A 26146-nucleotide genomic window follows, 5' to 3' on the forward strand; every position below is an offset into this window, starting at 1 on the left:
CGGTGGGAAGGTCTTACCCCCTACCTTACTCTTGCTGTTTGGCCGAAAGCAAGCCAGGGCTTCAGGAAAATGACGTTAGATTTGGAGAAAGGAAAAGGGGCTTTGTGTCAGTATTTTTTGCACAAACCTGTGAAATAGGGACTTTAGTGGAGCTGGAAGATGACTTACAGAACTCAGCTGATGGTGGCTGGCGGCCAGCGTGGCATCTGCATGGAGGGTTAGTGAGAGTAACTCGCAGAGGCGCTCGCGCATCGTTATTTGGCTTTGTCAGGGACTCTGCCTATAATTTGAAGTAATAGGCATTCCTGAATATGTTGTCTAAACAGCAGTGGGTTATTTCTTCCAGGGCTTCCTTCATAAGCCACATCTGGATTTTTAAGATCAAAACAGATTTGAACAGAGCAAGGAGGAGGGACAATAAAAAGGGAAAATACCTTGTTCTTTTCAGTGGCAGTAGAAGGAAAAGATAAGGACATGCCAATGAAGAGGAGTGGCTTTTATGAACGCCACAGAAAACGGCATCACTCTTATGCCAGTTGAGGAAGGGTAAGGCTTGCAGCCCCTCAGTCTGGGTGTCTCTTGCTCCGGCAAGCAGGAAAGGATCTGAGGTATTTCTGTTAGCTGTGAATCTAGGAGTTTGGGTTTTTCTGATCGGGAAGCTACTTCCTACCCTATTCTGAAAGAGGCACTGAAAAGCAAATCCCGGGACCTCATCCACGAATTGGAAGAAGGGCTGAAGTACCTTCAGAGAGTAGCACAGTTTTAGACATAATGCCCTCTTGGATGGGGAAGGATTGGATCTGGGGTCTCGTGAACACCTGCTTTCTCACGTGTTGTACCAGTCAGGCCCAAGCTCGATTCCCAGGGAAGAGGGGTGTGTCTGTCTGGGGTTGGGCCAGTGGGCTGGTGGTATAGGAAAGCCTTGCTGCTTTGGGTGTGATGTCAGCTGGGTTCCTGACTACCCTGTGAAAGGGGAATGAGGGGAATCCTTTCTCAAGGCGCTAGAAGGGAGCTTTCTGTAGGGGCACCTGATTACCCCCATGTCAACTATGCCAGGCCCTAAGGGGCAGAGAGGGATCCTGAAGCAGAGCATAGAGGCCCTTGGAGGCCACAGTTCATCAGCCCCTGCTGAAGGGCCACGTGTTTGCCTGTTATCCCCACAGCTGAAAGGAGAAGTTGGGAATCCTCCAAGGGTTCGTTTCTTCCCCTCTGGTTTGCAGCTGCTAGTTCTTGCTGTGCAGCAAAAGGAAAACAGGAACTGGTACACACTCCACAGGGAGCTAGGCAAGATGGCATCTTCCTGGTGCTCTTAAAGTCCTCCAGAAGTATCGAACTAAAAGGAAATAGGTCTTCCTTCAAAAACTAAGAAGAGATCCAGTTTAATGTTTGCCTAATCTAGAATCTTCTTGTCAGACCTTTGGCCCAGCCCATTACCTTGGCTTCAGGGTAGAGCGGTGTGTACAGACCCTTACGCTCTATTCATAGAAGAAGGTCCACAGCCACCAGATCTTGGCTGGTCAGAGGCAGTGGTTGCTGCAGAGCCACCAGAAAAGCAGGACATGGGGTTGGCATGAGGGGGTGACAGCAGCCCCAGTGCAGGGCAAACAGTCCATTGGAGGGTTACAGTTGTTAACCCAGGGTAGGGCCTTCACTATAGGCCTTCGCGGGTCTTCCCGGCTCCAGAGTTCTCCCTTTTCCAGCAGAGGCCACCCCAGAGCAGCTAATTTAAGTCTTCCCTGAACATCTTTGACCAGTGAGCTTGTTCACTTGTTCCATTTAGAGCCTGCATTCAGAATTCTCCATTTTATATGTGTGTGAACATCCAAAACCTGTGTTGTTCAGACTTGCACAAGACCCTGGTGTCCGTTTTCATTTAGCACTTCTTCCAGTCTCAGTCACTCAAGCCTTTTCATTAGTTCTTGGCCTCAGTGGTCGTTTACCAAAGTCCATACGGTTTACTGAGTTCTTAAGCACTAACCAGTCTATTGGTAAGTCCTATTAGCTCAACTTGAAAACATACCTTGGGGCTCCCCTGGTGGCACGGTGGTTAAGAATCCGCCTGCCAATGCAGGGGACATGGGTTCAAGCCCTGGTCCGGGAAGATCCCACATGCCGTGGAGCAACTAAGCCCATGCGCCTCTGCCTGCACTCTAGAGCCCGCAAGCCACAACTACCAAGCCCACGTGCCACGACTACTGAAGCCCGCGCACCTAGAGTCTGTGCTCTGCAACAAGAGAAGCCACCGCAATGAGAAGCTGGCACCGCAACGAGGAGTAGCCCCCGCTGGCCACAACTAGAGAAAGCCCAACGAACACCCAACGCAGCCAAAAATAAATAAATAAGTAAATACATTTATTTTTTAGAAAAACAGCCATATATCTCACAACCAGCTACTTCTTGCTCCCTCCCCAGCCACTGGCATGGCCCAGCACCATCACTGTTACCCTGAACTGTTTTTTTTTAAATAAATTTATTTATGTATTTATTTTTGGCTGCATTGGGTCTTCGTTGCTGTGTGCGGGCTTCATCTAGATGTGGCGAGCGGGGGCTACTCTTGGTTGTGGTGCAGTGGCTTCTCGTTGTGGAGCACAGGCTTCAGTAGTTGTGGCACGCGGGCTCAGTAGTTGTGGCTCGCGGGCTCAGTAGTTGTGGATCGTGGGCTCTAGAGCGCAGGCTCACTCGTTGCGGCACACGGGCCTAGTTGTTACGCGGCATGTGGGATCTTCCCAGGCCAGGGATTGAACCCATGTAGCCTGCATTGGCAGATGGATTCCTAACCACTGTGCCACTGGGGAAGCCCTTCCCTGAACTGTTAACAGGTGGCCCGTTGCTGGCTTCCCACTATCACCTGTCTCTGTATTGTCCATCATCACAGAAGAGCCTAAGTAATCTTTTAAAACTTAAACCATGGGCTTCCCTGGTGGCGCAGCGGTTGAGAGTCCGCCTGCCGATGCAGGGGACACGGGTTCGTTCCCCGGTCTGGGAAGATCCCACATGCCGCGGAGCGGCTGGGCCCGTGAGCCATGGCCGCTGAGCCTGCGCGTCCGGAGCCTGTGCTCCACAACGGGAGAGGCCACAACAGTGAGAGGCCCGCGTACTGCAAAAAAAAAAAAACAACTTAAACCACGTCATTCTCCTGTTTACTGTCCCAGTGGTTTCTCATCACAAGGCCCTAAGTGAGCTGGCCTCCACCTGCCTTGAAGTTTGAGTCACACGGGCTTCATTCTGAAGTGGGAACGAGACAAGCTTACTTTCCACCGCTGAGCCTTCACACTGGCTGTTTCCTCTATTTCAGGAATGCTCCTTTCCCTTGTCTTCCTCTGGCAGGTTCCTTCTCATCCTTCAGCCCTCTGCTCAGACAACCCTCATGACTAATTTTTCTACATAGAACTTATTCTAGGAGGGGTGGGGGATGTGCGTGATTTTATATGTGAGGAGGCAGCTTGTTTTTACATCTTCTCAGTTTACACTTTCTCACCTTATATGATATTTTATTCTTAGGACTGGTCATTTCTGATTTCATCTATTATATTTGAATTTTTCATAACTCTGAAGATAGCTCCAGAATCTCAAATCACTGTACTGACCATTATAATTCCTTCACTTTGACAATGAAGCAGAAGTTAAAAGAAGTGAAGTGGTCAGTCATTGAGTAGCAGGACTGGATTTGAACCAGTTTGCAGTGCTTTCCTGTGGACACAGCTGTGTAGCTGTTGGTAAGCAGTTTAAGTAGAGGACAAGTTAGTGTCAGCTTCAAGCTCAGGCTTACTGTTGTTTTATTTATATAGATACTGTTCAAAAATAATCTTTTTAAAGCAGTTTATGTCTGTTTTGCCACTTTTTTCTTGAAACAGTCCAGGTAGGCAAGAGGTACAATTACTCCATTTTATAGATGAAAGGGCTACAGAGAGGCAAGTGACCGACTGAGGGGCAGCCGTGAGGTCCAGTTGCCACACTTCGTTAAATCGCTCTCTAGTTATTGAAATAACAGTATTTTAAACTTTTAAATTATCGGGACTTCCCTGGTGGTGCAGTGGTTAAGACTCCACGCTGCCAGTGCTGGGGGCCCAGCTTCGATTCCTGGTCAGGGAACTAGATCCTACATGCATGCCGCAACTGAGACCTGGCACAACCAAGTAAAAAAAAACTTGATACGTAAAGGACCTATGATGAAATTAGAACAGTTAAGGGAACAAACGTCCAGCGAGTCAGGGTTTGTTTAGGGGCCTGTCATAAAGAGATACCGGATTTATTGGGACTCTTGTCTGAAAAGGACAAAATCAAGAAGGAACGCAGCAGAATTACAAAATTACGAAAGTCATCGTTAAAGGCAATCCTGGACCGAGGAAGCACCCTGTAAGAATTTGAGCAAAGGGGGTTCCCTGTTGGCCTAGTGGTCAGGGTTCTGGGGCTTTCACTGGGTTCACTCCCTGGTCGGGGAACTGAGATCCCTCGAGCGGAGAGGCACAGCCAGCAGCAACAACAAAACGCACTGGAGCGTGATGCTTTGTATAGCATGTATGCACTTACAGAGCTTAGTGTTCGAAGGTGGTAGTAGAAATACAAGCGTTTTTGAGAATTGGCTTAGTTTTTTGAATGTCAGATACATATGCATAGCTGTTAGTAAAGCTGGAATGTATCTAACATATGAAATTTAGGGAGGCCAAATGACATTCCATAATGATGGAATTCTGGAGCAGATGAAGTATCGTAGTATCCGTATCCCTGAGATCAAGGCAAAAGTTTTAAACATTTATCCAGTAATTCAGTGTAAACCAATCCCCATTCTTTTGATATCCTGAAAGCAGAACTGTTTACCTTAGTGAATGATTACGCCTGGGACAGTGTATTGCCTTGGTCTGCTCCCTCCACTTTACTTGGGGTTGATCTTGCCTTACAGAAAGGAACCATTAAAGCTTCTTTTCCCTCTCCCAAGATTTAAAAAATAGTCAGGCATTATATACAGATACAGGAAGGCCTACACCAAGTAACAAATGAAAAATACAACTCAAAATGATGTACGCACACTGACAGTAAGTGCATAGTCTACTCTATACAGAATGATGCTAGAGAGTTTACAAAAGTTGGTGATGTAAAAAATTTAGTCAGGGCTTCCCTGGTGGCGCAGTGGTTGAGAGTCCGCCTGCCGATGCAGGGGACGCGTGTTCGTGCCCCGGTCCGGGAAGATCCCACATGCCGCGGAGCGGCTGGGCCCGTGAGCCATGGCCGCTGAGCCTGCGCGTCCGGAGCCTGTGCTCCGCAACGGGAGAGGCCACAACAGTGAGAGGCCCGCGTACTGCAAAAAAAAAAAAAAAAAATTATAAAAAAAAAATTTAATCAGACCTTCAGAGGGCCTTAGGAAATGTCATTTCTAACAAGGGCTACAGATGATTCTAGGTTTCGATTAAAATGTGGTTTGGGGAAGGACTTCTGACTTTCCATTATGTGTCAGATTATATATCCAATAAAATCAAATTACAAATCATGTAACCGAACAAAAAATAATTTCTTTATACAAAGTAGTAATAGATAACAAAGTTAATAGATAACACAAGATGGTTTTTTAAGTGACATCCTAATATATATAGTTGTGTTCATAAAGTGCACTAATCAAAACTATGAAACAGAAAAATTAACAGCAAATTCCAGTACAAAAGAAAATGTTCTTTTGAATTCCATGTTTCATTAAGAATCAAAACCCACCAATCTTTCAGTCCTTTTCTATTTTTTTATTCTTTCCCCCACCACCGGCCGCGTGGCATGGCATGCGGATCATAGTTCCCCGACCAGGGATTGACCCGTGCCCCCTGCTTTGGAAGTGCGGGGTCTTAACCACTGGACCGCCAGGGAAGTCCCTTTCAGTCCTTTTCTTATATGTTATTCTGTGTCCGCAATTCCTATATCTAATTGGGTTCCTGGATGTTTTTTCATTTTCTGTGTGACGTTCTCCATTGAAATGTATCATCGGCTGCTGCTTTGGGGGTTGAATGTCCTTCTCAGTGTCTGTTACTAGTCCCCACCTAGTGGGCAGAAACTTCTCAGTCTGTGCTTCCAGACAGATTCCAGCTTGCCTCTGTCCCTGCCATCCTTTTTAAGCAAAAGACATGTGGGGTTCCTGCTTATGCTCCACTCGTGTGGGCCATGCCCTCTCATCCTGACTTTGAATCTGGCCTTGTGTCTGAACCTGTAGCATCGCCCTGAGCAACTGGTGGTTTGTGGCCCATCTGACAGACCTGCTGGATCACTGCAAACTCCTCCAGTCGCACAACCTCTAGTAAGTACGCCATGGCCATGCCAACCCTCTTCTTGCCGCCATCCAGGCTCTTGAGGGTGGGTTGAACCGAGTGCCTAGAAGGGAGGCTGGGCTGCCGAAGGGGGCCCTGAATAGAGCAGGCCCAGAGTCCTGGTCCCATGTTATGCTTTATTCCAGCTTTGGATCCAACATGAGAGAGTTCCTCTTGCTGGAATACGCCTCAGGACTCTTTGCTCATCACAGGTAGGACGGCCCCAAGGGGGTGGGGTGGCAGCGGGGTGCTCTTCAGCAGGCGGCTGCTGCCAGTGGAGCTTGGACTGTGTTCTCTCCCGTCTGGTTCCCTGAAGGCTACAAGGTCCGGGGGAGGAGCCGCCTTGGGTGCTAACTCCCAAGCCCCAGGCCCTCACGTCTGTCCTCCTTGGACCTGTGCAGCCTGTGGCAGCTGGGGGTGGATTACTTTGACTACTGCCCTGAGCTGGGCCGAGTTTCCTTGGAGCTGCATATTGAGCGGATCCCTCTGAGCACAGAGCAGAAAGCCCTCAAGGTGCTGCGGGTTTGCGAGCAGCGGCAGATGACTGAGCAAGGTGAGTTGGCTGTCCTCCCAGCGTACCCTCTATGCTCATGCCGTGTGAGCCAGCCTGGAGAGCGTCTGGGCACTGGGTGCCAGGAGGTAAACCAAAACACAGGAAAGTCATTGCGGAGGGACAAAGAGCTAGGGATCCGTTGGCACCTAGAAGCAGTCGAGCCCATTGCCTGGTTATAAAGGTCCTGATCCACTCTTTCATGCATTCGCCAGAGGTCAGGCTGGGGCAGGTGCGAGGTGACTTGTCCCAGGTGGGTTGCTGTTGCTGGCTAAGGCTGGCTGGGTGGGGAAGCAGGACCGGAGGTGGCTCAGGGAGAGCACAGGGAGGGAACAATGCTGATGGTGGCCCCTTCTCCTCCCCCTCAGCGTCAAATGATAAAAACCTAAGTTGTTGTTCTTCCCAGAGGCATTGCATGTTTATGACCGTCTCTGAAAGCATATAGCATTCAAGACCCAAAGGATGGTAGCATTTTCAGCATGCGGACAGATAATGGAGGCGCTGACCTGTGGGGAGCAATACAAAGATTTTTACCACCCCTGAAATGAAACCCACTCACAAAGCCAGTCCTGCCAGGAGACAATTTATAAACCTCGAAGTTCCTAGTTCTGCAGGCCAGACTGTATTTGCAGCCCACAGAGAAGCCGTGTAAAGCTCAGAGGAGCTGGGAAGCTGCTCCTATCCCAGCAGGTTCAGGAATGGAGTGATTTGTAGGGTGAAAGTTTCACCTTTACTGTTTTCCCTGCAAAGTTCGCAGCATTTGTAAGATCTTGGCCATGAAAGCTGTCCGCAACAATCGCCTGGGCTCCGCCCTCTCTTGGAGCATTCGAGCCAAAGATGCCGCCTTCGCCACGCTCGTCTCAGACAGGTGGACTCAGTCTGTGTGTGCTTCCTGGGTACTGCCTGGGCAGTTGGGAGGCTGAGGAGGTGGGCCTGGGACTGCTGCTCTGACCTCTGGGCCGGGCCTTGTAGGTTCCTCAGGGATTACTGTGAGCGAGGCTGCTTTTCTGATTTGGATCTCATTGACAACCTGGGGCCAGCCATGATGCTCAGTGATCGACTGACGTTCCTGGGTGAGTCTCTCTGGGCTCTGTCCCCTGGACCTTCAGCACAGGTGGACAGTTATGGAGATTGGAGGGACTGTTCTAGGCTTCTCCAGTCTAAAACACATAGAACCCTGTGTGCCAGTCTCTGCAAAGGATATTTCTTGGTAACGTTTTATTTTCTGGTAATTTCAAGCTTAGAAGTTGTGAAAGTAGTGTAAAGAATAAGGAACTCCCATACGCACTTTATCCAGATTCACCAGTTATGTATACTTTGCCTCATTTGTTTTATTCTCTCAATCAGGTTGTTGGGGAACAGTCGGAAAATAAGTTGGAGATTTATATGGAGACTTTCTCCATAAATACCTGAGCACGTATTTGTTAAGAATAAGAACATTCTCTTATATAACCAGTTATGAAAATCAGGAGGCTCAACGTTGATATAATACTCTCATCTAACCCGTATCTGATTCCATCAGTTGTCCCAGTAATGTCCTTCACTTTGTCTCGGTTCATGCATTTAGTTTTCATGGCTCATTAGTGCCTCTGCCTTTCTTGGTGCTTCCTTAATCTTGACATTTTTGAAGAGTCAGTGCAGCTCTCTTGTAGAATGTTCTCACTTGGGGATTATCCATGAGCAGCCTCAGATTGTATATTTGGGCAGGAATTCCACTGAGGTGATGTGTCGTCCTCAGTGTCGTCCCCTTATTGGTGGAGTTCACCTTGGTCACGTGTAAAGATTTTCCCTTTAACAATTTGTGGAGGGATACTTTGGGATTATTTAAATGTCTTGTTTCTCATCAAACTTTGACCCACTAGTTTTAGTAACTACCGGTGATTTTCTCACCTGCCAGTCCTTGTGTTTCATAGTTGGCATTCCACTGTATGGCAGGCTTCCTCTTCGTCCCCGTTTATTCTTTCATTTAAATCAGTAATGGCTTTATGGGTTATTTTATTCAATCTGTTATATAATTCATGACTCTTATTTATATTGATGCTTATATTCTCCCAGGTTTGGCTCTCTGGAACCCCTTTTTTTTTTTGCAGTACGCGGGCCTCTCGCTGTTGTGGCCTCTCCCATTGCGGAGCACAGGCTCCGGACGCACAGGCTCAGCGGCCATGGCTCACGGGCCCAGCCGCTCCGCGGCATGTGGGATCTTCCCAGACCGGGGCACGAACCCATGTCCCCTGCATCGGCAGGTGGACTCCCAACCACTGCACCACCAGGGAAGCCCTGGAACCCCTTTTAAGCGTGTATTTTGAATCCTTTTGGTCTTGTTGGCCCGTGAGCTTGGAGGCCACTCTGGAAGAGTTTCCTTGCTCTGTGGAAAGGCTGGCCTGGGGTCTCTTTTGTTTAGGGTCAGAGGTGACTTAGTGTGCTCTGCTCTCAACAGGAAAGTACCGCGAGTTCCACCGGTTATATGGGGAGAAGCGTTTCGTTGATGCTGCTTCTCTTCTCCTGTCGTTGATGACGTCCCAGATTGCCCCCCGTACTTTCTGGATGACACTACTAACAGATGCCTTGCCCCTTTTGGAACAGAAACAGGTACAGGTTGAGTCCACAGTGATTTTCTGTGCGTGTGCGCATGCATGCGTGTATTCCCCTATAGCGCCCACTCTGGATATCCATATCTACACAAGAAAAACTACTTAATTTGAAATGTGGCATCTGTCTACTGACAGTGCTCAGCCCAGGACCCTGACAAGAGCTGGGAGTGAGAATGGGGGGCTGCTCTACCCTCCCAGGGTTGCATACAGAAAGCACACTTCTCCAAGTGAGATACGAGAAAGGCTGTCTCGGCTTGAGCCCGTGCCCAAACCACTGCAGGCTTTGGCTGGGGAGCAGCTAAGCTAAGCAGCGTGTCTCCCCTAGGTGATTTTTTCAGCAGAGCAAACATACGAGCTGATGAGATGTCTGGAGGACTTGACCTCAGGAAGACCAGTGCGTGGAGAGCCTGATGCCCAGCAACTCCAGGTCAGCTGAGCTTTTCCAGTTTGTTGGTACCACAATGGAGATGAGAAAAGGCTCCTTCTAGCTCAGGTGTACCCCCACCCCGAGATGTTGGCCCCTTACAAACTCACATGCCTCTTAAGATACCTCTTAACCTGTAACTGTGACACGCCAACTTATTTTAGGAGAAAATGGGGTGATTCTAGTGTTCTCGTCTGTTTTTTCTTTCCTGTCAGTCAGTCACAGTGGTCCTTTGCATGCAGCTCCATCTTTTAATATTGAGAACTTGCTGGAAGATACTACTGAATGTTGTATGCCTTTTATCTACCTTTGGATTAGAGAGTCTTGGGAACTATAAAGAAGGTAAACTTCCTGCTGTGCCTCATGCAGGCTCTTTGCTTTTAGGATGATGACGTAGAGACCACCAAGGTGGAAATGCTGAGACTTGCTCTTGCACGGAATCTTGCCCGGTCAATCATAAAAGAAGGCTCATTGGAAGGTTCCTGAGGCCAGCTCCAACATGTTATCTTTGTAAGGCAATGTATATACGTTTTTAAAAGAATAAATGTTTTCTTTTGCAAATAGAAGGCAAGTTCTTATAGAACTTACAGTTCTTACATCTAGGGAGTTTTTATCTACCACCACTGTAAACCTGAGGTAGCTGTCTTCGAGAAAAAGCCACCCCCAGAAGTTACGGTGAGTGCAGTGCCCTCCTGCTTGAAAGCAGAAACTTGAACAAGAGCATTCAGCGGTTTACTTGTGCTTCTGAAATTTGGCTTCACCTCACAATCATCTGTTAACTTTCCAGTTATCTTCTTTAAAAAAGAAAACGGTCTAGGAACCTTACCTTTCAGCAGCAGCCCTCAGGTGATGCCAGCATATCCACCTGTCTACATTTGGAATTCGTAAGTGGCACCTTCCCCCACACTGGGGCGATTGGTGTCTGTATTAGGAGGATTCCAAATGGGGTGAAAATGGTTTATTTGACATGCAGCAGAACAAGGGCAGCAGTTGATAATATCCAGTAGAGTTTTTTGTCACGAAGCAGTGACCTCAATAGTAACAAGTAACACTCATAAATAATTTTAAAGTCTGAAGCTTATAAAGGTACATTTCCATGTTGTAGTCCCACAGACCTTCCCAGGGCTGCAGCAGCCCGTCTCTGGAAAGCTCTTGGATTTATTCCTTAAGTAGTGAAATTGATTCACTTTTGACTGTCCTAGTGAAGCAGTGAAACCTGCTTGCCAACAGTGGGAGGGAAGGGGAGATGACCTCTATGTTGATGGAGGGAGGAAGCCTGGCAAGGAGCAGGGAGGGGTCAGGGAACATGGTTTGTGCCACCTTTCCCCAGAGATGGCTCTGAGCCTATCCAGCTGAGCTCAGGTGAGCTGTGCGCTCTTTCCCCAGCTGGTGGTTCTCACTCTGCTGTTGCCCCATGAGGCCTAGAGTCCCCGGCCCAGTTCCATCCAGTGGGTGGAGAAGCTTGGGCTGAGCACTGTTGAAGCAATAGGGTCTGGTGACTCGATTCAAGCAAGGCCCCTAATCTCACCACCTCCAGACCCAACATCTTGCTGACAGTGCCCCTGGGCGGCTGGGGACAGGGTTTCTGGGCAGCAGGTATGGACATAGAACTAGTGCAACGTGCCTGACCCTGAGGCCTCCTGTTCCCAATCAGTCACGTGCCACACCACAGGCCATCTGGTGGGAGGCAGGGGAGGCTGAAGCAGGAGGACACAGGGCGCTGGGAGTCGTCCTCCCCTTCAGAGGCGTGAAGGGCAGGACAGCAGTTTATTTCATGCGGAGCAAGAGGTAGTGAGTGAGTAGGATGGCCTGCTCCCGTAGCAGGAGGCACACTTCTCCCAGAAAGTGCTGAGGACCTGCTTCCAGAGGAAAACACTGGTTCTCTTCCATCTTTCCTTCCTATCTGCAGTTTAGGCTGCCATGAGGCCAAGTTCTACTGTTTCTAATAGCTTGAGTTGAGTTCCTCATCCTGCTGCGATGTCCATAGGACACAGCCTGCCACCACCAGGGACAAGCACACAACTCATTATCCAGTGGCCACTCCAGGATGACGCTGCCCATGGAGGGCAGGGTTGGAGATCTGGCAGCATACCAACTCCTTACTCTGGGCCCAGGGCCGTTCAGGACCATTGGGCTTTGCCCACCTCCCTGGAGATGGGAGCAGGAGCCTGCCAAGGGGAAGCACGGAGCAGCAACGGGGAGCTGAGACCTCTGGGGCTGTGAGGACGTGGTCCTTGAGGGAGGGCCCTGAGTCTGTCTTTGGAGACCTCCCCCTCTGTGGCATCAAAGGACGCCAACACAGGGGAAAAACCTACTCCAGCCCTGGGTCCATGTTCCCAGGGCAGGGGTGCAGAGTCTGGGGCCACTCCCCACCCCTGATGCACGTGGCCACTTCAAGTCACACAGGTAGATAAAAACAGGTCCTTTTAGGGGGCCAGAGGAGGAGAGATCATCACAGCAGCTGCTCGGCTCCTGGAAGCAATACCCAGGCCCCCTGTTCCACATCACAGCTCTTAAGCACTGCAGTCAGGACGTGAAGAAGGACTGGACCTGGAGAGCCTCCCGTCTCAGGGCAGCCTGCCTGGGCTCCAAAGTGCAGATGACAGTGTCCTCTGGGGTCACAGGCTCCCCCACTGCTCCACAGGGGGGAACTGGTCCACCTCCCCCACCTCCGTGCTCAGCTGCTCCCCCAAGGCGAAGGTCAGCCTGTACCGAAGCCTCGCCTTCTCCTGCGGCAGAGGGGCAGCGTGTGAGACGCTCTCTTCTGTGATACCCTTGGGGCCCTGTCTGTGCTGTGGGACAGGCCCTGCTCCTACCACCTCGTCCTCACTCAGCCACTGAACCAGGGTGGAGAAGGGACGCATGTTAATGGCTGTGGTATCACGACACTCCAGGTTGGGAGGTGATATTCCCGAGCCCTAACCTGGGGCAGCCAGGGCTTTAGGCTGGGATCCCCAGTTCTAGCTCACCTTCAGTGGATTGGCCAGCAGCATGACCTGGGTGATGGCTGCAGGTGGCTGGATGGGGCTAAACGGGGAGAGTTCTGTCCCAGAGGGTGGCTGCAACTTCACTTTCATTGACTAAAGAGAGAGAGAGAGAAGCTCCTTTGAAGAGACTGCAGGTGCCCCTGAGATGGAACTGGGATTGGACGCAGTGGGTGCAAGATACAGGTGAATTCTGCCTCTTGAGGCTCCAGGAAGCCGGGGGTACCTTGGGCACTGCAGCCTGCAGCACGATGCTCTTGATAGGCAAGGGAGCCGTATTCAGCATGGACACCACCACCACCAGCACGTCAGGCCGTCCTGGAGGACACTCCTTGGCAAAATGGAAGAGGATGCGGAAGCCATTTTTATCATAGGCTGTCACAGGAAGGGCGCTGCCTGTAAGAAGGGGGCGCGTGAGTGTGGAAGGAGAGGAAGGCTGAAGACAGCCAGCAGACACCACAGCCAAGCGGGAGGGCGCGGCGGCCCTGTGACAGAGGCTCCACTTCTGCAGGACCTCCCGAGAGTGCATGGTGGGAACAAGCACAGGCTGAGACAGCGGTCAGGTGGGCCACGTGCGGCTCTAAGGGACCCCGGCCTGGAGAGCCTGTACCCTGCCACCCCTGTCGTGTCCCCGACAACACTGTAAGTTGTGAGCCCCACCTCCCCTCTCACCCCAAGCCTCCGTGAACACCTACTAGGCTTGATAGACTCCAGGGGGACATGGACACTGGTCAGGGAGAGCTCGGGCCCCTGCACGGGGCTGCCCTGGGACTGGAAGGCAGGTGGCTGGAAGAGAGGGCTGCCGGGCGCCGTGGAGAAGGGGAGGAGAGGTCTAGCTGAGGTGCTGGTGGGCAGCAGAGGGGAGGTGGCAGCGCCAGCGAAGAAGCCAGAGGAGACGGGTTTCACCAGGCCTGAGGTCCTGGGAGGCAGGAAGGAGAACAGGGCACGTCAGAGACCAGGCAGAGCTGCTGGGCTGCCCCTCACTAAGGCCGCCAGGCTAGAGCCGGTTCTTCCCCTCCCTAGCTTCCAGATTCCAGACTGAGAGGGAACACTCATGACCCCTCTGGAGCTGCCTCTGGCTCTGCCACGCCCGGGCCTGCCCTCCCCACCAGCCCCTCTCCCACTCATTACGCTTTGGCCTCTTCTAGAAGCTGATCAAGGGCGTCCAGCTGGCGCACGGTGCTGTCGCCCAAAGCTGAACCATGGTGCGCGGGGGCCGCAGGCTCAGCCTTGGGGGCCGAAGCTGGGGCCAGGCCGGTGGAAAATGAGAAGGAGCCGGCCGGGGGGGCTGGAACGCTGGCTGGGACCACGGGGGCCTGGGAGTTGCCTGCGGGGGCTGCTGAGGGCTGCAGGAGAGGCCCATCTGAGAGGCTACAGGCACCAGTTCCAGGTTTGGGGCTGAAGAAGTCCAGGTTCGACTGTTCGTTCTGTGGGGAACGGAAAGCGTGAGTGAGCAGAGGGCGCGAAGGGCCCTGCGAGCGGCGGGGGATCTGGGCTCTCCACCCCCCACCCCTTTACTGGGGGCCCTACTGCAGCCCTTCTGGACGAGCAGCCCCTGTCCTCCAAGGACAGGGCAGGGAAAGCGCCGTATCCGGCGTGGTGCCCTAAGGGGTCAAGACAGCAGACAACTGCAGCTGAGGACTAGTGGGGAGGGGGAGGACAGTAGGAAGTGAAGGCTGTCAGCCCTGCAGTCATGTCACCTGTGCCCCTACCTGGAACAGGGGCCACTGGCTGTTTCCAGCTGACTCTCTGGGAGGAGCACAGGGGGCTGGGTCGGTGAGACCTGAGAACAGAGAAGACGACTGCGGTGAGAAGAGGCTCTGGGCTTGGGCAGTCCCAGCCCCACCTCAACCGAGGTAGGGTCACGTGACCAGCGGGGCATCCGTGGGTGACAGGGTGGAGAGGTGTCCCCCAGGCAGCCTCCAGAGGGGAGCGGATCCACTTCAGTCCTTACGTTGAGGGGGCACCTCCCGGGGAGAGGAGAGCAGAGCGAGACACTGGGTCCGCTCTGCTCCCCCTGAGGGACACTGCACTTGGCTCTCTGCCTACAGTGGAAGCCTCCTCCGCCACCCTCGCTAAGCACACGGGCCCCTCAGACCTCCCGCTCCCACGTGCCTAGCTTCCCTACCGGCCCCACCAGAAGCCCTTTCCAGCCCCCAGGACGCACCCAAGCAGAGCAGCTCCTCGTCCAGCAGGCTGAGGGTGTGGCCTGTGCTGCTGGGTCCCGGTGGGGCCTCAGCCTGGCTGGACGAGTGGCTGCGCCCGGGTCCCAAGGCCTGGGGGGGCGGAGGGAGGATAGGGATGCCCGAGGGGCGGGGTACAGGGGCCAGCACTGGGGACAAGCTGCTCGGCGCATCCAGCTCGGCAAGGTCAATGAGAGTGCCTTGGTTACTGGAACGGTGGTTTCCTGGATGGACGAAGGGAAGGGGACAGGAATAATCAGGGGCCACACGAGTGGCTGCACAGAGGGAGGGGGAACCCTGACACAGCCTCTGGCCTAATCCCAGAGCACCTGTGCCAGGTGAAGGCTGAAAAGCCAGCGGAGAAGGCAAGCAGGGGAGACCCTGTACAGACCTCCAAGGGGGACCGCTTGGAGTGGCTGAGAAGCCCCTTGGGCCCTGTGGGATGACACACTGGTCAACCTGCACCGTGGCCTGGTGGTGGGGACCGGGGCTGGTCCAGAGGGGTCGGGAGTGGGGAACCAGAACACTTTACCTTCAGAGTCAGGAATGGCTGAGGTGACCACCTCACCATTGATGACCTGCCCTTCAACGACTGTTTTATAAGAGTTGATGACCCGGGAGAGGTTGTCACTGGCCTGCAGGATGTCCCCTAGAATGGAGAGAGACTTCTTACTCCTGGCCGTGACGGCGTCCCACCTCACACATCCCGACTCCCAGCTCATCTTTGTCAATCCCTCTTCACTCACCTAAACTGCTGTCGTTGTCCTCTGTCTCGCTGGCTAGTTTGAATAACGTCCGCCTCTTGCTCTCACACCGATCAAACAGCTCCTAGAAGAGACCCAGGCAGAAAAACTGGAGCTGGCAGGGTTCTTGGAGAGCATCTAACTCAGCGTTCACGCCCAGCCGCGGGCTCCCCTGGTACCACGGTCAGTTACCGGCAGAGCTGGGCTCGGAGCACACATCTTGCCACCTGCCTCCACCACTCTGTGTCACCCAAGACGCCTGTTCAGGCGGAGAAGTCACCAGGACAGTATGTCCCTTCCTGCCTCCCAGGCTGGCACATGTCTCAGAATTCAGAGTATCTATGTGACCGAGGGCTGAGGTGAGCATCAGGGGCACAGGGCTGGCCTCTCTGCCCAGATGTCCCCGAGGCAGAAAGCGAGGTGGAGCAAGGGCGCGCCCCGGAGCAGGTCTGCAGAGTCGCGTAGACGTAGGGGTCCGTGGAGCGCGCGCACCCTGCGCAAGTCAGCCATGGCTCGTGTGCAAAATGGGGACGCACTCCCCTCTACCTGGCTGCTGTGCCGGTTAAGAGGTGAGGGAACACCAGGTGTGTAGCAGCGTCTTAGGGCTGGGACTCGGCGAAGGCTGGCTCCCTTCCCCGGAGCCTGGCCCTCCCAGAGCGGGGCCTACCTTCATGAGCTCTTTATCTGCCTCTGAAGAATCCTCTTTGCTGTAATGAAGCAGCATCTCGCCGAGCAGCTTGACGTTGTTATTAACCTCCTCTAAAGTGTGCAGACGCTTGGTCACCTTCTGGATCCGCGCCTCATCCTGCATCAGAGGATCCAGGAGAAAGAGCTCAACTGGACCCGTCCCACTGCCCCCCAGAATCCCGACAGGCAAGGCTCACACCTTCCCAGAGAACACGAGAGCAGAGGCCATTCCCACGGAAGCTCGTTTCAGTGCATGATTCTTTTTTTTTTCACCGCCCCCCCCGGGCCACTTTTCCCCCTTGGTGTCCATACGTTTGTTCTCTACGTCTGTGTCTCTATTTCTGCCCTCAATGCATGATTCTTGGGAACCACTGGCCTCAGACCCAATTTACAGTTTTTCTTTTAAAGCAACAGTCCTCCCTACCCCCAAACTTGGCCCCAGCTACTCGTGCTCCTCTATCCCATTCTCCCCCAGAAGCTCCCATGCTCCTCCTTCCAGGTGAGGGCTGGGGACAGGGCAAACGACAGGCGCAGCACCAGGGGAAGGGACCTCTGCTCTGTGGCCACGGGATCCTCCACCCCAAGGCTCGGGACCCACTCACTTCCTTCACCATGGACTTGATGAGCTTGTTGGCCTCCTGCAGGTCATCTGGGTTTTTGCTTTTCAACAACTTGGCTAAAAGCTGGAAGAGGAGGGTATCAGAGGTAGAGGAACAGGCAACTCCCCACGTGGGGAGAACACAGGACCGGAGCTCCCCACAGCACTGAGCAAGCCCACACCTCATCTGAGGACGCTGCAGGCTGGAATGCACTTTACCTTGGACTTCTCCTCATCATCAAAAACAGGGTTTTTGGGACGAGGTGGCGGAGAGGGGATCAGTGTCCTGTCCATAGGGATCAGCGGGTCCGACTGCACAATGCCTGAAATGGGACGGGGCAGCGTTCGCGCAGGCTGGGCCGCGCTCTTTCCCCTCCTCATGCAGCAAGGGGGCGCTCCCTGGGACCAGGCCTGCGGGCCGCAGCCCCCTCATTCCCTCACAGCCCAGCCCCTCCCGCTGTCTTAGGCGGACACCCCTCATTCTTCCTGGCCTTGGCCAGCCTTCAGGGCTGCTTTGAGGCTGAGGGAAGGCAGGCGCATACCCTGTCTCTTCAACATGTGGTAGGCATCCTTGATCTTGGATTCTTCCGGCAGCGCCAACGTCCAGCTATAAAGCAGCTCAATAACCTTGGTCTTCACTTTCTCAGACACCCTGTCCCCCAGGTACTAAGAGGCAAAAGGAAATGGGAAAACTTAGCGCAGTCTGGAGGCAGAGACAGAGGGAGCGCTCTCTTCACGGCAGTGTAATGGTTGCTAGTTGGGTACAGTCCTCAAGCTTCCTCCAAACCCGCAGGTGTGAGGCGTGAGTGCGACAGTACTGGGAGGGGAGGGCAGGAGACGGCCTGCACACGGCCCGCACACGGCCGTATCCATCCGGCGTATAGACGGTAGTCAGGCCGGGGGCTGGGAGCTCCTCACGGCGTTTCCACACACAGTCTGCCAGAAACAGAACTGCACTTTCCCTCAGAGGAGTTAATGAGAACCTCTTTGCTATGAAGAATTGTTCCCTCTGCCGTAAGTGGGTGCCCAGAGCTTAGGCAACACTAGTGTGCGATGGAAGCCCGGTGATGAGGGAGGCCAGCTGCTCGTGTCCACGTGAGGCAGGCGAGGAAGAGTGACTGCTGTCACTAGAAGCCCAGGGTCCAACGCTACACAGGCCCTCCCCTGACATGCGCACAGCTGCTGCCACACCACCTGTCACGTTTAGACTGGGAGCCCTGTCTGGACATCCTGCTACTGTCAGAGCCTAGCTCTCTGAGGACAGGACCCAGGGAATCTCAGATCCATGGAGATGCTGGTCTGTGCAGTGAAAGGCAGTAAGATGGGGCGGGGTACGAAAGAAGTTCCTAGAAACGAGGAAACTGCCACTGACTTACCTTTGGAGAGACGACTTTGATCAACTCATTCAAAAACCGGAACTTTCCCACTTCGTTATGAAATCTCCTCCCACAGTTCTTCATGCAGGCCTCCAGCACCTGGACCACACAAAGGCGCGGCGCTCAGGCCTGGGACCTGGCACTCGGCCAGACCCCACACAGAGGGAGCGCTGAATAAATACTCACCCGAGGAAGGAGCTAACCAGGAAAAGAGGCGTGCACTGCCCCAGGGGACATCAGCGCACCAGGATTACTGACTAAAGAGCCCCTCAAACTGTAAACCTCTCCTGGGGAAGCTCAACAGGAACTAAAGTAAAAAACCCTGAGACCCAGATACCAAGACAGATCGAGTGTCAGTCCTGGAAGGTGCCTGCCTGCAGATTCTGCCCTTGTGTTTTACAGGTGAGGAGACGGAGACCCAGAGAGCACACGCCTCTCTCAGGGTCCAGGGTTCTTTCCATAAGCTGATCAACGTTTTGGGGAGGTGGGAGAGAATTCTGTTAAATTCTGTTTTCTTCATTGTAGATGGTACACTACTTCCCCTCCCCCGGCCCCCATCTATTTTCCTTCTGGGGCCCATAGGACCTGCCTTGAGTTTTCCTCCAAGGAGCAGACCACCCCAGTGCTGCCCCCTTCCCTGGCTTCTGTCCTTGTAAAGCGGGGTTTTTCAACTGCACCACTGCTGACATTTTGGGCCGGTCACTTGTTGTAGAAGCCTGTCCTCAGCAGCACCCCTGGCCTCTACCCACTAGATGCCAGTAGCACCTCCTGACCTGTGACAACCAAAAGTGTCTCCAGACATTGCCCAATGTACCCTGGGGGACAAAACTGCCCCCAGTCAAGAACCACTGTTCTAAGGCCATTGCTCTCCGGAGGACACAGCAGAGCCATGTGCGTGGGCTAAGTGCCTTTTCCACGACCGTGTCCCCCTCTCCCGGTTTTCCAGGAGCTGAACCAAGTCAGGAGAGAACCTGGGCCCCCTGGCTTAGGGGAGAGCCCGGGAGGCGCCCGCGTGCCGCACACGGCTCCACGTCCTGACCCCCCTTAGTCTGAATAAACGCTAGGATCTGCCTGTTGGTGTGATGCCTTCACTAGTAACCGGCATTATTTTTAGCTACAGGATGAATCACACTTGGCCAACTCTTACCTGGCAAGACAGCTCTGTCAGCCTCTCTTCAAGAAGCCCTCTCTGAGCCTCACCCACAGCCCAGGGCCCCTGCCCCTCGTTCTCTCCCTCAGCCACTCTGCTTTTCCCACTAGACCTTGTGGCCACGCTTCAGCCATCCGTGAAGCTCAGTGCCTGGCACAGGGGCACACACACTTGTGGCACAGCTGACTGAGCAAGGTCCAGGTATGTCTAGTTTGTATCGAGGGTGTTCAGCTGGCTGAGGGTGTGAGCCCTGACCCCCCGAGAGATCCCAGCGGGCTCACGGGGAAAGGCCTGGGCTCATGAAGATCCTCCGTCAGCACGAAGAACCTACCGTCAGGGCCTGGACTGCCTCCCATTCCTGCGGAGACTGGATCTTATGGGCCAGCAGTCGGACGGCGATCTGTGGCCTGGGAGACAAGCAGACCACACTTTCAGGACACTGACCCGAGGCCATCTGGCTAGCCCTCCTTGGCCACAGTTTTTTACTTTTCCAGTCAACTACCTCTTACCTGCCCCCTAACAGCTTTGAGACTCACCCTTCAAGCTCTTTGTTGATCTGATCACAAAAGCCAATTATGTATTCCCAGTCCTCCTGGCGGTTGGAAGGATTCGTGGCTTTATCTTGGAACAAAAGAAAGAAGAGTACAGTTGTTATAAAGAGTAAGGAGGACAGTATGGAAGGTTTTCCTCACGCTTTTTAGGCACTGATGTGAAGAAATTTCTTCTCTAGGAGAAAAGACTCAATAGTTCAGTCAGAAAGCAAATCAAATACAAATACCACTTTCTGTCCAATATTTTGAAAGTCACAAACGAAAGAGAAAACAAATCCTAAGCCTCTCATTTTAAGGCAAGCTAGCAACATTTACTGAACCCCTCTGAGCACCAATCACTGTGCTATCTGTCCCTGGGGTTGCAGAAACAGAACCTGAGCTTGAGTAATCTGCACCCTTAAGTTTTGTTTTGTTGTTTGGTTTTTGTTTTTGGCTGCACTATGCAGCATGTGGGATCTTAATTCCCCCGACCACTGGACCACCACGGAAGTCCCAGCACCCTTAAGTTTATTATTATTTGTTTATTTATTTTTGGCTGCGTTGGGTCTTCGTTGCTGCGCGTGGGCTTTCTCTAGTTGCGGCGAGCGGGGGCTACTCTTCGTTGCGGTGCACGAGCTTCTCACTGCGGTGGCTTCTCTTGTTGCGGAGCACGGGCTCTAGGTGTGTGGGCTTCAGTAGTTGTGGCACGAGAGCTCTAGAGCACAGGCTCAGTAGTTGTGGCGCACGGGCTTAGCTGCTCCGTGGCATGTGGGATCTTCCCGGACCAGGGCTCGAACCCTTGTCCCCTGCATTGGCAGGCGGATTCTTAACCACTGCGCCACCAGGGAAGTCCCCACCCTTAAGTTTAAAGGGTCTTCCATGATCAAGGACAAAGACAAGCGTTGAAGAGTTCTCAGAGGGTCACTGAGGGTTTAAATTCCAAGAGCTAAATGCCAAGTCTCCTAATACTTGGTGTGGGTCCTCTCTTCTCTGTTATCCCCAGAACCTGTGCTTATAGAGGATGGCCCCAGCTGAGGGTGGTTAAATGTGTTCCCATCTCTGATTCAGATCTTGGAGTTGGCCTCTTCTAGAAAGCACTCTCAAGCTGTTTGCTAAATTTAGGGCTTCAGGTTCGGAAGACAAAAGGAAGACTGAAGGCGTGGATCCTTTTTTAAGTACCAGCCTCCTCCTGCAGATTTCCACAGGGGCCAAAAGCAGAGTGAGAGCCTGTAAAAAGCCCTTCCCAACAAGGGGTGTTGTTAGATGTTCCTAAATTCTGATTCTTCGTGACTGTTTTCTTAACTTCCTTTTCCCCTAACATTATAAGTCACTAGCTCCACGACCAAATCCTAACAGGGACTCCTAGCCACCCCCTACCCCTCCAATAGGAGTCACAAGAATCAGCAGACGCCAGCTGGCAGCAGAGGGAACACCTGCAGCGCCCAGCGCTGCGCGTGCGTGGCAGCGTTTCTGCTCTGGTTGCAAGAAAATTCTGATGGTTTAGGATCATATTTGGAGGAAAAACGAGATGTCAGTCCTCAATCCTGAGAAGAGAATTAGCAGGCCCTTCAAAATGTCACGCTTGAAGGGAAGGGAGGTTAATTCTATCAAGAGTGGCCATTTATTGCCACAGTGACCTACTAGCTGTTACCCTCCAGAAAAGCCCTGAGTCTCTCCCACCAGGTGTCTGAAATTTTCTCAGGTATCGGCATGGCTTTGTTACTAATCCCTATCATTTGAGATGCTTAAAGTTCTCATGACGTTAAGAGGCTGTAGGATACTAAAAGGTGGTCTGAGGAGCCATACCTACACCTGTCACTCTCATCATTTTGGGGACAGTCGCATGCCTCGTGATATAAGAAAAAGAAGCCCAGTCGCTTCCACTGTTTGCAACTAGAAAAGCATCTTACAGATACAGTGTACAATGTGGACAGCCCCTCCCCACACACGGGCATTCACCAAACAGTGTACTCTGCCCGGGGCTGCCCGTAACTCCTGTAGCATTTCTCCTCCCAAGAACGCTCCCACTTACTTTTCACTTATGTTCAACATCTCTAGAATCCCACTCCCTTTCCCCTTGACAGATCTTTTTACTGCAAACCCGCAGGGAGCTCTCTGCCTACACATGAGCACAAAAAGCCCTGGTTTCAGCCATGGTTGGTCCCACTTCTGAGTATATCCTCTGACTCTCCAGCCAGCTCAGACAGCAGACCTCAGTCACCCACGGGAACCGGAAGAACCTCTGGGGATGATTCTGGGCGACTCAATCGCGCCATCTGCCCACTGCCTCGCCAGCAGACTCACAACTGTCACCCCCTCAACACTCTCCTTCACCTGGCACGGAGGTGACACCAGAGCCTCCTCTCAGGTCCTGCCTTCTAGAACTGCCCCTCTGGGCTCTACTCTGATTCAAGGTTTCTATTTTTGAGGCTCCGTTGAAAGCCTTATTCTAGTCTGTGTCTTTGCCTCTATGTTTCCTGCTCTCATTTTCAACTTAGTTCCATCTCTAGCCTTGACTGTCGTGGACCGTTGGTCAAGTAGGGATGGAAACAGCAGCATTGGCTACGCCTTCCCAACACGGCTCAGATAGTCCAGTGATGACAAGTTCTATGTAGCAAATGACGTAGAAATAAGCAGAGGCAAGGACACAGATGGAAAGGGAGTCAAGAGTCAGCCTGCAGTGCTGTGGTCTGGAATCGAGGGAGACTTAGTCAATCACCAGGTCTTTGTTAAGCAGCCATAGAAAACTAAGTACACAGCGTGGTAGGCCCTGGAGGGACTACAGTAAAAGTACAAGATTCGGATCCTACCCTTGAGGATGTCACGCTCTTCTGGTGCAACACATGAGAAATCACCAGAGCAAAAAACAAGACAGGGTGTAATTTTAGGTGCTAATTTGGTGCAGAAACGAGTCTAAAAACAAACCCATCACTTCTACTTCCTGACTTCCCTGTTTCTATAAATGCTGCCACCATTCAAAAGCTCCTTTTGCCCCACCCCCAGGCACCCAGGTTTGAACACTCCTTCCCTCTCCTCACCCATTTTCATCAGTCAGTCACAATCCCTTCCTTCTCGATTTTTTTCTGGGGGTGGGGGGCGCATGTCACACAGCTTGTGGGATCTTACAATAGTTCTCTCACCAGGGATCGAACCCGGGCCCTCAGCAGTGAGAGTACCAAGTCCTAACCACTGGACCGCCAGGGAAGTCCCCTCAATGTCTTTTTAAAACTCTCACTTCTTTTCTTATTCCTTCCCCAACCTCCTTACTTCTCACCTGCTTCCAGAACTTCTGCTCCAACCCATCCTTTGTAAAAACACCAACATGAACCTTCACAAAACACTAATTTTACCAGGTACAGTTGGAATGGGGACCTCCTAACTGTAGACACGTAAACTTCTTGGGCTGGAATTCAAGCTGGTCCGGAATCTGGTTCTAACTTCTAACTTCCCAGCTTTCTCTCCCACCACACTCCCACAGGAACCCCCTGCTTGAACCAGCCAAACAGCTGTTACTGCATACCCCAGACGTGGTCTGCTCCCTCCACATCACTGTCTGGTGTTTTCTTTGCCAATTTTCCCATTCCTTAGGGCCTAGCTCGACTGCAATCTCCCCACTGGGAGAACCATCTTCCATTCCACTTATTCCCAATTTCCCAGAGAAACTGTCTGAATTTTAGCATTTATGGCTCTTGCTTTTATCTTTTTACTTAAAAATGCTGTATCCACTCCAGCATCACTTTCTTCAAACTGAAGGCAAAGATTGTTTGAACTTCTTAATTTTCATCACACCTCACACACATAGCAGGTAGTCACTAGACGCTGATCAGCTGCTGTAACGCAGGACTTTGGAGAAGGCTGAGATCAAGAGGTGGTTTACGGGGAAGGAGATTCTGGGGTGCATTTTACAGCATGTAGTGGAGCAAAGGGGAACAGGGCTTTCAGATAAGGAGAGGAATGTGTGTTGGTGGGACAAGAACATCCAACTGACCAAAGTAAGGAAGAATATCAGGAAGCCACAAAGAGGAAGCAGCAGAATGACTTAACTAAACAGAAGTGCTCTCTGGGAGCAGAATGCAGAATGGACTGATATGGGGAGGGGAGAGGCCTGAGACAGTGGGCCCAGCAGAGGCTTCTGTAATAATTCCAGCAAACTGGGACTTTCCTGGTGGTCCAGTGGTAAAGAATCTGCCTTACAATGCAGGGGACGCAGTTTAGATTGCTGGTCAAGGAACTAAGATCCCATATGCCGCGGGGCAACCAACCCCACATGCCACAACTACTGAGCTCACGCGTCTCAACTAGAGCCCGCGTGCCACAACTAAGACCCAACACAGCCAAAAATAAAATAATTAATAAATCTTAAAAAAAAAAATTCCAGCAAACCACGGAGTGACAAGGACATAGACTAAGATGGTGCTGAACTCCAAGCACTGGTTTGTTCAATTGGTACAGTTCACACCATTAAGTCATAAAAACCAGGAAAGTGGACAGAGGGTAAGAATGGAAGAAATCTTACCACTGCCCCAAGTGTCACTCTAAGTTACAGGAAGGGGTCAAAGGCCAGTCTCAGCTCTAGTCTCTACAGATACCATCCCTGTCCCCCATCACCATCTCCACTCTCTCTCAGAAACAGGTCAGTCTGCTCTTTCAAACTAACGCTAAACCTAGCCTATTAAACTCAGCTTAGATCATTTAAATTACTCCAATGTCCCCATTAATATCTATGAATGGAACCAATTCCAGTGTGATTATATCCAGTTGGGTGGCTCTGGGCAAGTGAATTGATGAGACGGTGCCCTCTTTTTGTGAAATTGTGACAGAAGTACCTACTTTGCTGGGATACTTGATAAATGAATTAAATGAACGTCTTTGGAGCACTGAGCTCCTTGGAGGACAGTTCCATATATACGGAAGGCTTTGTGACCTGCCTGCAACTGCAGGTTTTGCAAACTTAACTTAAGTTCAACCACCTGAACAGGGTTTCTTATTAAGAAAAGTCAGGCAATTGGAGGAAACACGCATCACCTCCAAGAGCCTGCAGGCTCTAGTAAATAACAGATACTGCACAAGGCAGTATCTAGGCATCTTGCCCGTCTTATCACCCTGTCCAATTTGTCTTCACTTAAAGAGGCCTCTAGGGGTCTCCTCTAGTCCATAGTTAAATCAACGTATTAACGCTTCAACCAAATACTACCTGCTAAGGTTAACCCGTATCTCCTTAAGAGCAGTATGAATTAGCAGTCATAGCAATAGGCCGCTATAACTACACCATCAATGCTGTGCCCCTCAGCTTTGCTCTGAGTAGGTTACCAGCGAATGACTCGCGAAGACGTGCGGTGGTGGGGGAGGGGAGCAGCCGCCCCCACCCCCTCAACATAGCTTTCACCACGCTTTGGTCACTGCAGGAAGAAGGTAGAGCTCTGTTCTCTCTGTCTCACTTTGGATTACTCTCACTTCAAACATTCAGCCGGCCCGAAGCGGTCACTTCCCGAATACATGGTCACAATTCTGAAGCTATGTGTGTATGCTCAGCGACACCCACCGCTCCCGGAGTTTCAGCCCAAATCCGGAGCTTTTCCCTTCGTCAGGGAGGCGCAGGGGGCCCGGAATCAGCCGCGCGCGGCCCCACTACAGTCTCCCCCAAGCGCCGATGCATGCCAGCCCGAAGCACTTGGCTGTCGCTTTCCCGGAGCCCGCGGGGACGGGACAGGACCCGAGCTCACGCCGCTGCTCGCGGGAGCGGGAAAAGGCGCAGTAGCACGGGGAGCAGGGGCCGGGACGTCCTGCTGGGGAAGGGGCGTGATCGCGAGACGCTCGCGGCGCGGGCGAGGCCAGGCGCGGGCTGCCTGGCGGCGCCACCGCGGGGCCCGGGGACGCGGCGGAGAGGTGCGGGTGGGGCGGTGCGGCTCCGCGGCTCGAGAGCAAACAGAATCCGCCGCGACTACTCACTGAGCCAGGACTCCAGACTCTCCCCTTCCGCCTCCGCCATATTGCAGCCGCCAGGGCCGGCCCAGCGGCCTCAAACCTCGCGAGAATCTGAAAGAGA

General features: G+C 52.4%; 2 protein-coding genes across 4 annotated transcripts in view; one reads left to right on the plus strand and one right to left on the minus strand.

Moving 5' to 3' along the window:
* The window catches only part of NUP85 (nucleoporin 85), a 27982-nt gene extending 17383 nt beyond the window's left edge, over positions 1-10599 (plus strand). The window contains exons 12-19 of the mRNA XM_082679681.1: positions 6191-6274; positions 6431-6496; positions 6686-6837; positions 7585-7702; positions 7807-7907; positions 9272-9423; positions 9751-9852; positions 10234-10599. Coding sequence (XP_082535807.1) covers positions 6191-6274; positions 6431-6496; positions 6686-6837; positions 7585-7702; positions 7807-7907; positions 9272-9423; positions 9751-9852; positions 10234-10335 — 877 coding nt within the window. The 3' untranslated portion in view covers positions 10336-10599. The remainder of the gene's footprint in view (positions 1-6190; positions 6275-6430; positions 6497-6685; positions 6838-7584; positions 7703-7806; positions 7908-9271; positions 9424-9750; positions 9853-10233) is intronic.
* GGA3 (golgi associated, gamma adaptin ear containing, ARF binding protein 3) lies at positions 5172-26115 on the minus strand. 3 transcript variants are annotated; one of them, XM_082679680.1, is made up of 18 exons: positions 26050-26115; positions 20107-20191; positions 19902-19977; positions 18421-18519; positions 17587-17710; positions 17264-17367; positions 17049-17129; positions 16427-16564; positions 15763-15844; positions 15549-15665; positions 15001-15240; positions 14546-14616; positions 13965-14260; positions 13529-13752; positions 13060-13229; positions 12819-12929; positions 10676-10771; positions 5172-5296 (listed from the first exon to the last, which is right to left on the minus strand). In XM_082679680.1, exons 1-17 carry the CDS (start codon positions 26087-26089, stop codon positions 10679-10681), a joined length of 2151 nt encoding a protein of 716 aa, XP_082535806.1. In that variant the 5' UTR covers positions 26090-26115; the 3' UTR covers positions 5172-5296; positions 10676-10678. The 3 variants fall into 3 exon arrangements, with proteins under 3 accessions (XP_082535806.1, XP_082535805.1, XP_082535804.1); XM_082679679.1 differs by lacking the exons at positions 5172-5296; positions 10676-10771 and adding an exon at positions 10792-12578 and having other exon boundaries at positions 17058-17129; XM_082679678.1 differs by lacking the exons at positions 5172-5296; positions 10676-10771 and adding an exon at positions 10792-12578.
* Between the last annotated feature and the right edge of the window lie 31 nt (positions 26116-26146).

This window comes from Grampus griseus, assembly GCF_964374135.1.
Source record: "Grampus griseus genome assembly, chromosome: 20".
In the NCBI taxonomy this organism is placed as follows: Eukaryota; Metazoa; Chordata; class Mammalia; order Artiodactyla; family Delphinidae; genus Grampus; species Grampus griseus.

What these genes read in the sequence shown, in the direction of transcription:
- GGA3 (XM_082679678.1), bottom strand. Translation starts at nt 26,089, where the DNA reads ATGGCGGAGGCGGAAGGGGAGAGTCTGGAGTCCTGGCTCA. An exon ending in GCCAGTGGCCCCTGTTCCAG is followed by an intron (nt 14,261 to 14,545) that starts GTAGGGGCACAG and finishes CGTTCCCCACAG; the next exon opens with AACGAACAGTCGAACCTGGA. An exon ending in TGCAGGCTGCAGTGCCCAAG is followed by an intron (nt 12,930 to 13,059) that starts GTACCCCCGGCT and finishes CTCTCTCTTTAG; the next exon opens with TCAATGAAAGTGAAGTTGCA.